At 54.7% G+C, this 13,490-nt stretch overlaps 1 protein-coding gene across 3 annotated transcripts in view; it reads right to left on the reverse strand.

Annotated features, from left to right (window-relative positions):
- Window positions 1-12,761, reverse strand: part of ARHGEF19 (Rho guanine nucleotide exchange factor 19) — a 138,864-nt gene extending 126,103 nt beyond the window's left edge. For 2 of the 3 annotated variants that reach the window (XM_075329300.1, XM_075329298.1), the window contains exon 1: window positions 12,511-12,760. In XM_075329300.1, the coding sequence (XP_075185415.1) occupies window positions 12,511-12,515 (5 nt within the window). In that variant the 5' untranslated portion in view covers window positions 12,516-12,760. Of the gene's footprint in view, window positions 1-12,510 lie in introns of all 3 variants that reach the window. The other variant, XM_075329299.1, reaches the window with a different exon arrangement.
- Window positions 12,762-13,490: the final 729 nt, after the last annotated feature.

Genomic DNA, 13,490 nt, shown 5'->3' on the forward strand with positions numbered 1-13,490 from the left:
TTGTAGTCCCTCCGGTCCAGTCAGGTAGCATTCCAGATTGTAGTCCGTCTGGTCCCGTCAGGTAGCATTCTAGATTGTAGTCCATCCGGTCCAGTCAGGTAGCATTCTAGATTGTAGTCCGTCCGGTCCAGTCAGGTAGAATTCTAGATTGTAGTCCGTCCGGTCCCGTCAGGTAGCATTCTAGATTGTAGTCCGTCCAGTCCCATCAGGTAGCATTCTAGATTGTAGTCCGTCAGGTAGCATTCTAGATTGTAGTCCATCCGGTCCCGTCAGGTAGCATTCTAGATTGTAGTCCGTCCGGTCCCGTCAGGTAGCATTCTAGATTGTAGTCCCTCTGGTCCCGTCAGGTAGCATTCTAGATTGTAGTCCGTCCGGTCCCGTCAGGTAGCACAGGTAGCATTCTAGATTGTAGTCCGTCCGGTCCCGTCAGGTAGCATTCTAGATTGTAGTCCGTCCGGTCCCGTCAGGTAGCATTCTAGATTGTAGTCCGTCCGGTCCCGTCAGGTAGCATTCTAGATTGTAGTCCGTCCGGTCCCGTCAGGTAGCATTCTAGATTGTAGTCCGTCTGGTCCCGTCAGGTAGCATTCTAGATTGTAGTCCGTCCGGTCCAGTCAGGTAGCATTCTAGATTGTAGTCCGTCCGGTCCAGTCAGGTAGCATTCTAGATTGTAGTCCGTCCGGTCCAGTCAGGTAGCATTCTAGATTGTAGTCCGTCCGGTCCAGTCAGGTAGAATTCTAGATTGTAGTCCGTCTGGTCCCATCAGGTAGCATTCTAGATTGTAGTCCATCCGGTCCCATCAGGTAGCATTCTAGATTGTAGTCCGTCAGGTAGCATTCTAGATTGTAGTCCATCCGGTCCCGTCAGGTAGCATTCTAGATTGTAGTCCGTCCGGTCCCGTCAGGTAGCATTCTAGATTGTAGTCCATCCGGTCCCGTCAGGTAGCATTCTAGATTGTAGTCCATCCGGTCCAGTCAGGTAGCATTCTAGATTGTAGTCCGTCAGGTAGCATTCTAGATTGTAGTCCATCCGGTCCCGTCAGGTAGCATTCTAGATTGTAGTCCGTCCGGTCCCGTCAGGTAGCATTCTAAATTGTAGTCCGTCCGGTCCCGTCAGGTAGCATTCTAGATTGTAGTCCCTCTGGTCCCGTCAGGTAGCATTCTAGATTGTAGTCCGTCCGGTCCCGTCAGGTAGCACAGGTAGCATTCTAGATTGTAGTCCGTCCGGTCCCGTCAGGTAGCATTCTAGATTGTAGTCCGTCCGGTCCCGTCAGGTAGCATTCTAGATTGTAGTCCGTCCGGTCCCGTCAGGTAGCATTCTAGATTGTAGTCCGTCCGGTCCCGTCAGGTAGCATTCTAGATTGTAGTCCGTCTGGTCCCGTCAGGTAGCATTCTAGATTGTAGTCCGTCCGGTCCAGTCAGGTAGCATTCTAGATTGTAGTCCGTCCGGTCCAGTCAGGTAGAATTCTAGATTGTAGTCCGTCTGGTCCCATCAGGTAGCATTCTAGATTGTAGTCCATCCGGTCCCATCAGGTAGCATTCTAGATTGTAGTCCGTCAGGTAGCATTCTAGATTGTAGTCATCCGGTCCCGTCAGGTAGCATTCTAGATTGTAGTCCGTCCGGTCCCGTCAGGTAGCATTCTAGATTGTAGTCCATCCGGTCCCGTCAGGTAGCATTCTAGATTGTAGTCCATCCGGTCCAGTCAGGTAGCATTCTAGATTGTAGTCCGTCCGGTCCAGTCAGGTAGCATTCTAGATTGTAGTCCGTCCGGTCCAGTCAGGTAGCATTCTAGATTGTAGTCCGTCCGGTCCCGTCAGGTAGCATTCTAGATTGTAGTCCGTCCGGTCCCGTCAGGTAGCATTCTAGATTGTAGTCCGTCCGGTCCCGTCAGGTAGCATTCTAGATTGTAGTCCGTCTGGTCCCGTCAGGTAGCATTCTAGATTGTAGTCCGTCCGGTCCAGTCAGGTAGCATTCTAGATTGTAGTCCGTCCGGTCCCGTCAGGTAGCATTCTAGATTGTAGTCCGTCCAGTCCCATCAGGTAGCATTCTAGATTGTAGTCCGTCAGGTAGCATTCTAGATTGTAGTCCGTCCGGTCCCGTCAGGTAGCATTCTAGATTGTAGTCCGTCCAGTCCCATCAGGTAGCATTCTAGATTGTAGTCCGTCAGGTAGCATTCTAGATTGTAGTCCATCCGGTCCCGTCAGGTAGCATTGTAGATTGTAGTCCGTCCCGTCAGGTAGCATTCTAGATTGTAGTCCCTCTGGTCCAGTCAGGTAGCATTCTAGATTGTAGTCCGTCCGGTCCCATCAGGTAGCATTCTAGATTGTAGTCCGTCCGGTCCCGTCAGGTAGCATTCTAGATTGTAGTTCCTCTGGTCCCGTCAGGTAGCATTCTAGATTGTAGTCCGTCCGGTCCCGTCAGGTAGCATTCTAGATTGTAGTCCGTCCCGTCAGGTAGCATTCTAGATTGTAGTCCGTCCGGTCCCGTCAGGTAGCATTCTAGATTGTAGTCCGTCCGGTCCCGTCAGGTAGCATTCTAGATTGTAGTCCATCCGGTCCCGTCAGGTAGCATTCTAGACTGTAGTCCGTCCGGTCCCGTCAGGTTCTGTTCTAGAAGAGAGTAAAGTCTGGCTCGGTCACCTGAAAGTGGGTGCTCTCGAGTAAAAATAACGTTGTCGCCAGACTAACTCCGGCACACCAAATAAAAACGTGGAGGTAGAAAAATACTGGAGCGTTGCTTTCTTTGGTGATGCTTTAATGTGGAAATGTTACAAAATACAAATACAGTCCATAATACAATCCGACGTTTCGGCCTACAATTCGGCCTTCATCAAGGGTTTATCTCTAGACATAAAGTGAATGTAGGGATTCACATGAAGAGTGGGATGTGATAACGACTGTGTAACCCTGTGCACAGACAGGATCCCGGGCTGAGATAAATCAGCGCAGGGTCACAAGGTTATGTGTGGACCTCAGGAGACATTAACGTGGCGGTGTTTACAGCAGTCAATGTATGAAGACGTAGGATAACCTCGCTGTATGATTCATTATTCTCAGCCCGGGATCCTGTCTGTGCACAGGGTTACACAGTCCTCATCACATCCCACTCTTCATGTGAATACCTACATTCACTTTATGTCTAGAGATAAGAAACCCTTGATGAAGGCCAAATTGTAGGCCGAAACGTCGGATTGTATTATGGACTGTATTTGTATTTTGTAACATTTCCACATTAAAGCATCACCAAAGAAAGCAACTCTCCAGTTTTTTTTTACCTCCACGTTTACATTTGGTGTGCCAGAGTGAGGGTCTGTTCTAGATCTGACCCTCCGGATCCCGTCAGGTTCTGTTCTAGATCTGACACCCCCCCCCGATCCAGTCAGGTGCTGTTCTAGATCTGACCCGCCTGGTCCCGTCAGGTGCTGCTCTAGATCTGACCCGCCTGGTCCCGTCAAGTGCTGCTCTAGATCTGACCCTCCTGGTCCAGTCAGGTGCTGCTCTAGATCTGACCCTCCTGGTCCAGTCAGGTGCTGCTCTAGATCTGACCCTCCTGGTCCCGTCAGGTTCTGCTCTAGATCTGACCCTCCTGGTCCCGTCAGGTTCTGCTCTAGATCTGACCCTCCTGGTCCCGTCAGGTTCTGCTCTAGATCTGACCCTCCTGGTCACGTCAGGTGCTGCTCTAGATCTGACCCTCCTGGTCCAGTCAGGTTCTGCTCTAGATCTGACCCTCCTGGTCCCGTCAGGTTCTGCTCTAGATCTGACCCTCCTGGTCCCGTCAGGTTCTGCTCTAGATCTGACCCTCCTGGTCACGTCAGGTTCTGCTCTAGATCTGACCCTCCTGGTCCCGTCAGGTTCTGCTCTAGATCTGACCCTCCTGGTCCCGTCAGGTTCTGCTCTAGATCTGACCCTCCTGGTCCCGTCAGGTTCTGCTCTAGATCTGACCCTCCTGGTCACGTCAGGTGCTGCTCTAGATCTGACCCGCCTGGTCCCGTCAGGTGCTGCTCTAGATCTGACCCGCCTGGTCACGTCAGGTTCTGGTGTTCTTACAATCTATATACTTGGTATTGTTACACACTGTTGTTATTGGAGGCTTAGATACATGGGCTGGAGAGGACTGTATACAGAGCGGCGCTGATGGGCCCGGTACCCTTGCATATCAGGCACAGTTTAAGAAGTATCGTCTGACGTCAGGAGGAGACATTAACTATGGCTCAAGAGAAGGAAAATACAGAATATACAGTACTGACCAAAAGTTTGGACACACTTTCTCTTTCAAAGAGTTTCCTTTATTTTCATGACTCTGAAAATTGTAGATTCACATTGAAAGCATCAAAACTATGAATTGTCACATGTGGAATGAAATACTTAACAAACAAGTGTGACACAACTGACAATATGTCTTATATTCTAGGTTCTTCAGTAGCCACCTTTTGCTGTGATTACTGCTTTGCACACTCTTGGCATTCTCTGGATGAGCTTCTAGACGTAGTCACCGGAAATGGTTTTCCAACAGTCTTGAAGGAGTTCCCAGAGATGCTTAGCACTTGTTGGCCCTTTTGCCTTCACTCTGCGGTCCAGCTCACCCCAAACCATCTCGATTGGGTTCAGGTCTGGTGACTGTGGAGACCAGGTCATCTGGCGTAGCACCCCATCACTCTCCTTCTTAGTTACATAGCCCTTACACAGCCTGGAGGTGTGTTTGGGGTCATTGTCCTGTTGAAAAATAAATGATGGTCCAACTAAACGCAAACCGGATGTAACAGCACACTGCTGCAAGATGCTGTGGTAGCCATGCTGGTTCAGTATGCCTTCAATTTTGAATAAATCCCTAACAGTGTCACCAGCAAAGCACCCCCACACCATCACACCTCCTCCTCCATGCTTCACGGTGCGAACCAGCCACGTAGAGTCCATCCGTTCACCTTTTCTACAAAGACACGGTGGTTGGATCCAAAGATCCCAAATTTGGACTCATCAGACCAAAGCACAGATTTCCACTGGTCTAATGTCCATTCCTTGTGTTCTCTTCTGCTTGTTGCCTGTCCTTAGCAGTGGTTTCCTAGCAGCTATTTTACCATGAAGGCTGCTGCACAAAGCCTCCTCTTAATAGTTGTTCTAGAGATGAGAAGGTGTGTCCAAACTTTTGGTCTGTACTGTATAATATATATTTATATATGTATTTTATATATACACTCCCCTGTACTGATGGGAATTACAGCATTTTAGTATGGAGGTAGAAACAGTCACTGACTGACACAGAAACAGCTGTGTAAGAGGCATAAAATAAGGTGAGGAATAGACAAACTCTGCTATAAAGGTGAGGCTGTGGAGGATAGATCAGGTGATCCACCAAGGCGAGACTGAGCACCGCAAGAAGACAAGGCAGTTATACTGCATCAGCCAGGAGTCTCCCAGGAAAAGATGTCATCGCAGACTGGACGGCTCCACAAGAAGATGCCCCAAGACCTGGACAACAACGAGGACGCACCGGTCACAAAAACAGCAGAAAAAACAGAACGACCTCAAAATCAGAAGATGCCAAGCAGTGTCATCAGCTCAGAGCCGACGGCGACTTCTCCATCACATGAGGACAGCAGGGAGGCGTCTCATCAGCTTAGAGTAGACAGCGACTTCTCCATCACATGAGGACAGCAGGGAGGCGTCTCATCAGCTTAGAGTAGACAGCGACTTCTCCATCACATGAGGACAGCAGGAATGCGTCTCATCAGCTTAGAGCAGACAGCGAGTTCTCCATCACATGAGGACAGCAGGGAGGCGTCTCATCAGCTCAGAGCCGACAGCGACTTCTCCATCACATGAGGACAGCAGGAAAGTGTCTCATCAGCTTAGAGCAGACAGCGAGTTCTCCATCACATGAGGTCAGCAGGAAAGCGTCTCATCAGCTTAGAGCAGACAGCGACTTCTCAATCATATGAGGACAGCAGGGAGGCATCTCATCAGCTGAGAGCAGACAGCGACTTCTCCATCACATGAGGACAGCAGGGAGGCGTCTCATCAGCTCAGAGCCGACAGCGACTTCTCCATCACATGAGGACAGCAGGAAAGCGTCTCATCAGCTTAGAGCAGACAGCGAGTTCTCAATCACATGAGGACAGCAGGGAGGCGTCTCATCTGCTCAGAGCCGACAGCGACTTCTCCATCACATGAGGACAGCAGGGAAGCGTCTCATCAGCTCAGAGCAGACAGCGACTTCATCACATGAGGACAGCAGGGAGGCGTCTCATCAGCTCAGAGCCGACAGCAACTTCTCCATCACATGAGGACAGCAGGGAGGCGTCTCATCAGCTCAGAGCCGACAGTGACTTCTCCATCACGAGGACAGCAGGAAAGCGTCTCATCAGCTTAGAGCAGACAGCGAGTTCTCAATCACATGAGGACAGCAGGGAGGCGTCTCATCTGCTCAGAGCCGACAGCGACTTCTCCATCACATGAGGACAGCAGGGAAGCGTCTCATCAGCTCAGAGCAGACAGCGACTTCATCACATGAGGACAGCAGGGAGGCGTCTCATCAGCTCAGAGCCGACAGCAGCTTCTCCATCACATGAGGACAGCAGGGAGGCGTCTCATCCGTCCAAACAACCAATAACATCGAGCCAATGTCACCAAGAACAGGGAGTCCTGGAGGGGATGAGCCACAGAGCCCGGATCTCACATCATCCCGTGTGTCTGGGATCAAGAGACAGAAGGATCCACACAAGCCTCATACACAGAAGATCCGGGGTCAGGAGACAGAAGGATCCACACAGGCCTCATACACAGAAGATCTGAGATCAGGAGACAGAAGGATCCACACAAGCCTCATACACAGAAGATCCAGGGTCAGGTGACAGAAGGATCCGCACAAGCCTCATACACAGAAGATCCAGGATCAGGAGACAGAAGAATCCACACAAGCCTCATACACAGAAGATCCAGGATCAGGAGACACAAGAATCCGCACAAGCCTCATACACAGAAGATCTGGGATCAGGAGACAGAAGGATCCACACAAGCCTCATACACAGAAGATCCAGGATCAGGAGACACAAGGATCCGCACAAGCCTCATACACAGAAGATCCGGGATCAGGAGACAGAAGGATCCACACAAGCCTCATACACAGAAGATCCGGGATCAGGAGACAGAAGAATCCACACAAGCCTCATACACAGAAGATCTAGGGATCAGGAGACAGAAGGATCCACATAAGCCTCATACACAGAAGATCCAGGGTCAGGAGACAGAAGGATGCACACAAGCCTCATACACAGAAGATCCAGGATCAGGAGATAGAAGGATCCACACAAGCCTCATACACAGAAGATCCAGGATCAGGAGACAGAAGGATCCACACAAGCCTCATACACAGAAGATCCGGGATCAGGAGACAGAAGGATCCACACAAGCCTCATACACAGAAGATCCGGGATCAGGAGACAGAAGAATCCACATAAGCCTCATACACAGAAGATCCAGGGATCAGGAGACAGAAGGATCCACATAAGCCTCATACACAGAAGATCCAGGGTCAGGAGACAGAAGGATCCACACAAGCCTCATAAACAGAAGATCCGGGGTCAGGAGACAGAAGGATCCACACAAGCCTCATACACAGAAGATCCGGGGTCAGGAGACAGAAGGATCCACACAAGCCTCATACACAGAAGATCCGGGGTCAGGAGGCAGAAGGATCCACACAAGCCTCATACACAGAAGATCCGGGGTCAGGAGACAGAAGGATCCACACAAGCCTCATACACAGAAGATCCGGGATCAGGAGACAGAAGAATCCACACAAGCCTCATACACAGAAGATCCGGGATCAGGAGACAGAAGAATCCACACAAGCCTCATACACAGAAGATCCGGGATCAGGAGACAGAAGGATCCACACAAGCCTCATACACAGAAGATCCGGGATCAGGAGACAGAAGAATCCACACAAGCCTCATACACAGAAGATCTAGGGATCAGGAGACAGAAGGATCCACATAAGCCTCATACACAGAAGATCCAGGGTCAGGAGACAGAAGGATGCACACAAGCCTCATACACAGAAGATCCAGGATCAGGAGATAGAAGGATGCACACAAGCCTCATACACAGAAGATCCAGGATCAGGAGACAGAAGGATCCACACAAGCCTCATACACAGAAGATCCGGGATCAGGAGACAGAAGGATCCACACAAGCCTCATACACAGAAGATCCGGGATCAGGAGACAGAAGAATCCACATAAGCCTCATACACAGAAGATCCAGGGATCAGGAGACAGAAGGATCCACATAAGCCTCATACACAGAAGATCCAGGGTCAGGAGACAGAAGGATGCACACAAGCCTCATACACAGAAGATCCGGGGTCAGGAGACAGAAGGATCCACACAAGCCTCATACACAGAAGATCCGGGGTCAGGAGACAGAAGGATCCACACAAGCCTCATACACAGAAGATCCGGGGTCAGGATCCAGGCTGCTCAGTGGTGTAAAGCCTCGTCACCTCTTCTATGGCTGAAGCTATCTGTTATGCTTTGTTCAGTCCTGTCTGTATTTCCTTCCCCATAGTGTATATGCCCCCGTATACATGCATATGCCCCCGTATACATGCATATGCCCCCGTATACATGCACATGCCCCCGTATACATGCACATGCCCCCGTATACATGCACATGCCCCCGTATACATGCACATGCCCCCGTATACATGCACATGCCCCCGTATACATGCACATGCCCCCGTATACATGCACATGCCCCCGTATACATGCACATGCCCCCGTATACATGCACATGCCCCCGTATACATGCATATACCCCGTATACATGCATATGCCCCCGTATACATGCACATGCCCCCGTATACATGCACATGCCCCCGTATACATGCATATGCCCCCGTATACATGCACATGCCCCCGTATACATGCACATGCCCCCGTATACATGCATATGCCCCCGTATACATGCATATACCCCGTATACATGCATATGCCCCCGTATACATGCACATGCCCCCGTATACATGCATATGCCCCCGTATACATGCATATGCCCCCGTATACATGCACATGCCCCCGTATACATGCACATGCCCCCGTATACATGCATATGCCCCCGTATACATGCATATGCCCCCGTATACATGCATATGCCCCCGTATACATGCACATGCCCCCGTATACATGCACATGCCCCCGTATACATGCACATGCCCCCGTATACATGCACATGCCCCCGTATACATGCACATGCCCCCGTATACATGCACATGCCCCCGTATACATGCATATGCCCCCGTATACATCACAACCGTCCTATAAAAACATCCACACAATTGATTGTGGAGACCTGAAGATTGTGCAGATCTTGCAGTCACCACCGAGCGGTGAACACCTCATATTAGAGAAGATTCAGGGGATTCCTCTAAAGAGATACAACTGGATACAATGGTGGAGCCGTCAGCTCTCCGCTCCTCCATCCAGCAGGGTACTCTGCTGGCCGAGGCTACGCGCAGGAGGCCCCATGGACCCGCCGAGGCCACGCGCAGGAGGCCCCATGGACCCGCCGAGGCCACGCGCAGGAGGCCCCATGGACCCGCCGAGGCCACGCGCAGGAGGCCCCATGGACCCGCCGAGGCCACGCGCAGGAGGCCCCATGGACCCGCCGAGGCCACGCGCAGGAGGCCCCATGGACCCGCCGAGGCTACGCGCAGGAGGCCCCATGGACCCGCCGAGGCTACGCGCAGGAGGCCCCATGGACCCGCCGAGGCTACGCGCAGGAGGCCCCATGGACCCGCCGAGGCTACGCGCAGGAGGCCCCATGGACCCGCCGAGGCTACGCGCAGGAGGCCCCATGGACCCGCCGAGGCTACGCGCAGGAGGCCCCATGGACCCGCCGAGGCTACGCGCAGGAGGCCCCATGGACCCGCCGAGGCTACGCGCAGGAGGCCCCAATGGACCCGCCGAGGCTACGCGCAGGAGGCCCCAATGGACCCGCCGAGGCTACGCGCAGGAGGCCCCAATGGACCCGCCGAGGCTACGCGCAGGAGGCCCCAATGGACCCGCCGAGGCTACGCGCAGGAGGCCCCAATGGACCCGCCGAGGCTACGCGCAGGAGGCCCCATGAACCCGCCGAGGCTACGCGCAGGAGGCCTGACAGGCCAGAGTCATACATAGCCTAAGATTTAATGAGGGTTGTCAGCGCAGCGCGGTGTCACAGGGTTGTCAGTCAGGACCCCTTCGTATCATCCAATAACCGTAGTCACATGACACATTCCAGCGTCGTCTGTTCTTGCGGTCAGTGAATGTGGCCGGTTCCGGGGTTTGGCCGGTGGATCGGACCTCTCTTGTAATGCTTCCCAGCTACTGATAATGAATGTGATCCGGAGTGTTCACCACCGAGTTCCCTGCTCACTGACAGCAAGCAGAGGTCTTAATGGGGAAGATTGGTAAGTCTAGAGCAGGTCTTGTAAGTTTTGTTTGCAGAAGTCAGGACACCGGCCCCATGAGGAGCAATTTAAACCTATAGGGCACGGAGTGTGATGCATCCAGCCCGGACCCCCTGGCGCCCCTCATCCCAGTTCTTTTAGGATCTGCTGCAGTGTAGCCTCCCCCGATCCCAGAAGCAGCGACCCCCTATTCATTGTCCCAGCAGCCGAACAAAGGCCGAGAGAACAGTGCCAGGTCCTGCGGCCCCCACCCTGCACCCGGGACCGGCGGCCCTGCTGACCGCTAGCTGCAAGTGTGCAGATCAACAAGTGTGGGATGCGGGGGGCAAGAAGGGGGAGCCGGGGGGGCAAGAAGGGGGAGCCGGGGGGGCAAGAAGGGGGAGCAAGAAGGGGGAGCCGGGGGGCAAGAAGGGGGAGCCGGGGGGCTAGAAGGGGAGCTGGGGGGCAAGAAGGGGGAGCCAGGGGGCAAGAAGGGGAGCCGGGGGGGCAAGAAGGGGAGCTGGGGGGCAAGAAGGGGAGCAAGAAGGGGGAGCCGGGGGGCAAGAAGGGAGAGTCGGGGGGGCAAGAAGGGGGAACCGGGGGGGCAAGAAGGGGGAGCCGGGGGGCAAGAGGATGGGCCCGGTACACAACAAAAGTGTGATTGATGTGGCAGCAGAGGCCGCGGCGCACGGCACCTCACTGGTGGGGCGGCACGGCACCTCACTGGTGGGGCGGCACGGCACCTCACTGGTGGGGCGGCACGGCACCTCACTGGTGGGGCGGCACGGCACCTCACTGGTGGGGCGGCACGGCACCTCACTGGTGGGGCGGCACGGCACCTCACTGGTGGGGCGGCACGGCACCTCACTGGTGGGGCGGCACGGCACCTCACTGGTGGGGCGGCACGGCACCTCAGTGATGGGGCGGCACGGCACCTCAGTGGTGGGGCGGCACGGTACCTCAGTGATGGGGCGGCACGGCACCTCAGTGGTGGGGCGGCACGGTACCTCAGTGGTGGGGCGGCACGGTACCTCAGTGATGGGGCGGCACGGTACCTCAGTGGTGGGGCGGCACGGTACCTCACTGGTGGGGCGGCACGGCACCTCACTGGTGGGGCGGCACGGCACCTCACTGGTGGGGCGGCACGGCACCTCAGTGATGGGGCGGCACGGCACCTCAGTGGTGGGGCGGCACGGTACCTCAGTGATGGGGCGGCACGGTACCTCAGTGATGGGGCGGCACGGTACCTCAGTGATGGGGCAGCACGGTACCTCAGTGATGGGGCGGCACGGTACCTCAGTGATGGGGCGGCACGGTACCTCAGTGATGGGGCGGCACGGTACCTCAGTGATGGGGCGGCACGGTACCTCAGTGATGGGGCGGCACGGTACCTCAGTGATGGGGCGGCACGGTACCTCAGTGATGGGGCGGCACGGTACCTCAGTGATGGGGGCGGCACGGTACCTCAGTGATGGGGCGGCACGGTACCTCAGTGATGGGGCGGCACGGTACCTCAGTGATGGGGCGGCACGGTACCTCAGTGGTGGGGCGGCACGGTACCTCAGTGATGGGGCAGCACGGTACCTCAGTGGTGGGGCGGCACGGTACCTCAGTGGTGGGGCGGCACGGTACCTCAGTGATGGGGCAGCACGGTACCTCAGTGATGGGGCGGCACGGTACCTCAGTGATGGGGCGGCACGGTACCTCAGTGATGGGGCGGCACGGTACCTCAGTGATGGGGCAGCACGGTACCTCAGTGATGGGGCGGCACGGTACCTCAGTGATGGGGCGGCACGGTACCTCAGTGATGGGGCGGCACGGTACCTCAGTGATGGGGCGGCACGGTACCTCAGTGATGGGGCAGCACGGTACCTCAGTGATGGGGCGGCACGGTACCTCAGTGATGGGGCGGCACGGTACCTCAGTGATGGGGCGGCACGGTACCTCAGTGATGGGGCGGCACGGTACCTCAGTGATGGGGCGGCACGGTACCTCAGTGATGGGGCAGCACGGTACCTCAGTGATGGGGCAGCACGGTACCTCAGTGATGGGGCAGCACGGTACCTCAGTGATGGGGCGGCACGGTACCTCATTGTGTGGCTCCTCCGTCCTGGGCCTCCTCAGGCGGCACATGGCACTGCTGGTGGCCCGGGCTATGTGGCGCCCCCTCGGCGGTGCAGGCGGAGCGGCGCTGGTGCACGGTGCAGCATCTCCAGCATCTCCAGCACCTGCTGCTGCTCTGTGCCCGGCCCGGGCTGCACTGCAGAGGGGGGAGGAGGAGAGCTGTGCTGACATGTCCCAGCCCCCTCCCCTCTGCCCGGTCCCTCCAGACATGTCTCTGCTCACAGGCTCAGAACTGGTTTGGCAGCTCCCAAAATAACAGGAGATTCTGGGAGGACGAGACACCAGAGAGGGGGGGGAGGAGGGGGAGGAGAGGGGCGCCGGCACACCAGGGGTTACACAGCCCGCGCTGCCAGCAACTCCACAAAGTGCCCGAAACAAAGCGCTGACCCCCAACCCTCCCCCACACAGGCCGGGGCACACAGGGTTAATGCTGCTCCACATACAGCACATCACACGGCCCTGATTATGGGGAACTCCACACAGTGCCCCGAGCACACGCTGCAGCCAGTCACTGATCGCTGCCTGACCCCTCTGCTGCACATCACACCCAGTCACTCTCCTTCCCCCTCTGGCGGCTGTAAATATCCAGTATATACAAATGAAAGCCAGTGTAACATACACATGAAATAGCGAGTTACCTATTGTGTTGTACTCCAGAGCTGCACTCACTATTCTGCTGGAACAGTCACTGTGTACATTACATTACTGATCCTGAATCACCTCCTGTATTATACTCCAGAGCTGCACTCACTATTCTGCTGGTGCAGTCACTATGTACATACATTACTGATCCTGAGTTACTTCCTGTATTATACTCCAGAGCTGCACTCACTATTCTGCTGGTGCAGTCACTGTGTACATACATTACATTACTGATCCTGAGTTACCTCCTGTATTATACTCCAGAGCTGCACTCACTATTCTGCTGGTGCAGTCACTGTGTA

Source organism: Anomaloglossus baeobatrachus, chromosome 11 (assembly GCF_048569485.1).
Source record: "Anomaloglossus baeobatrachus isolate aAnoBae1 chromosome 11, aAnoBae1.hap1, whole genome shotgun sequence".
NCBI lineage: Eukaryota > Metazoa > Chordata > Amphibia > Anura > Aromobatidae > Anomaloglossus > Anomaloglossus baeobatrachus.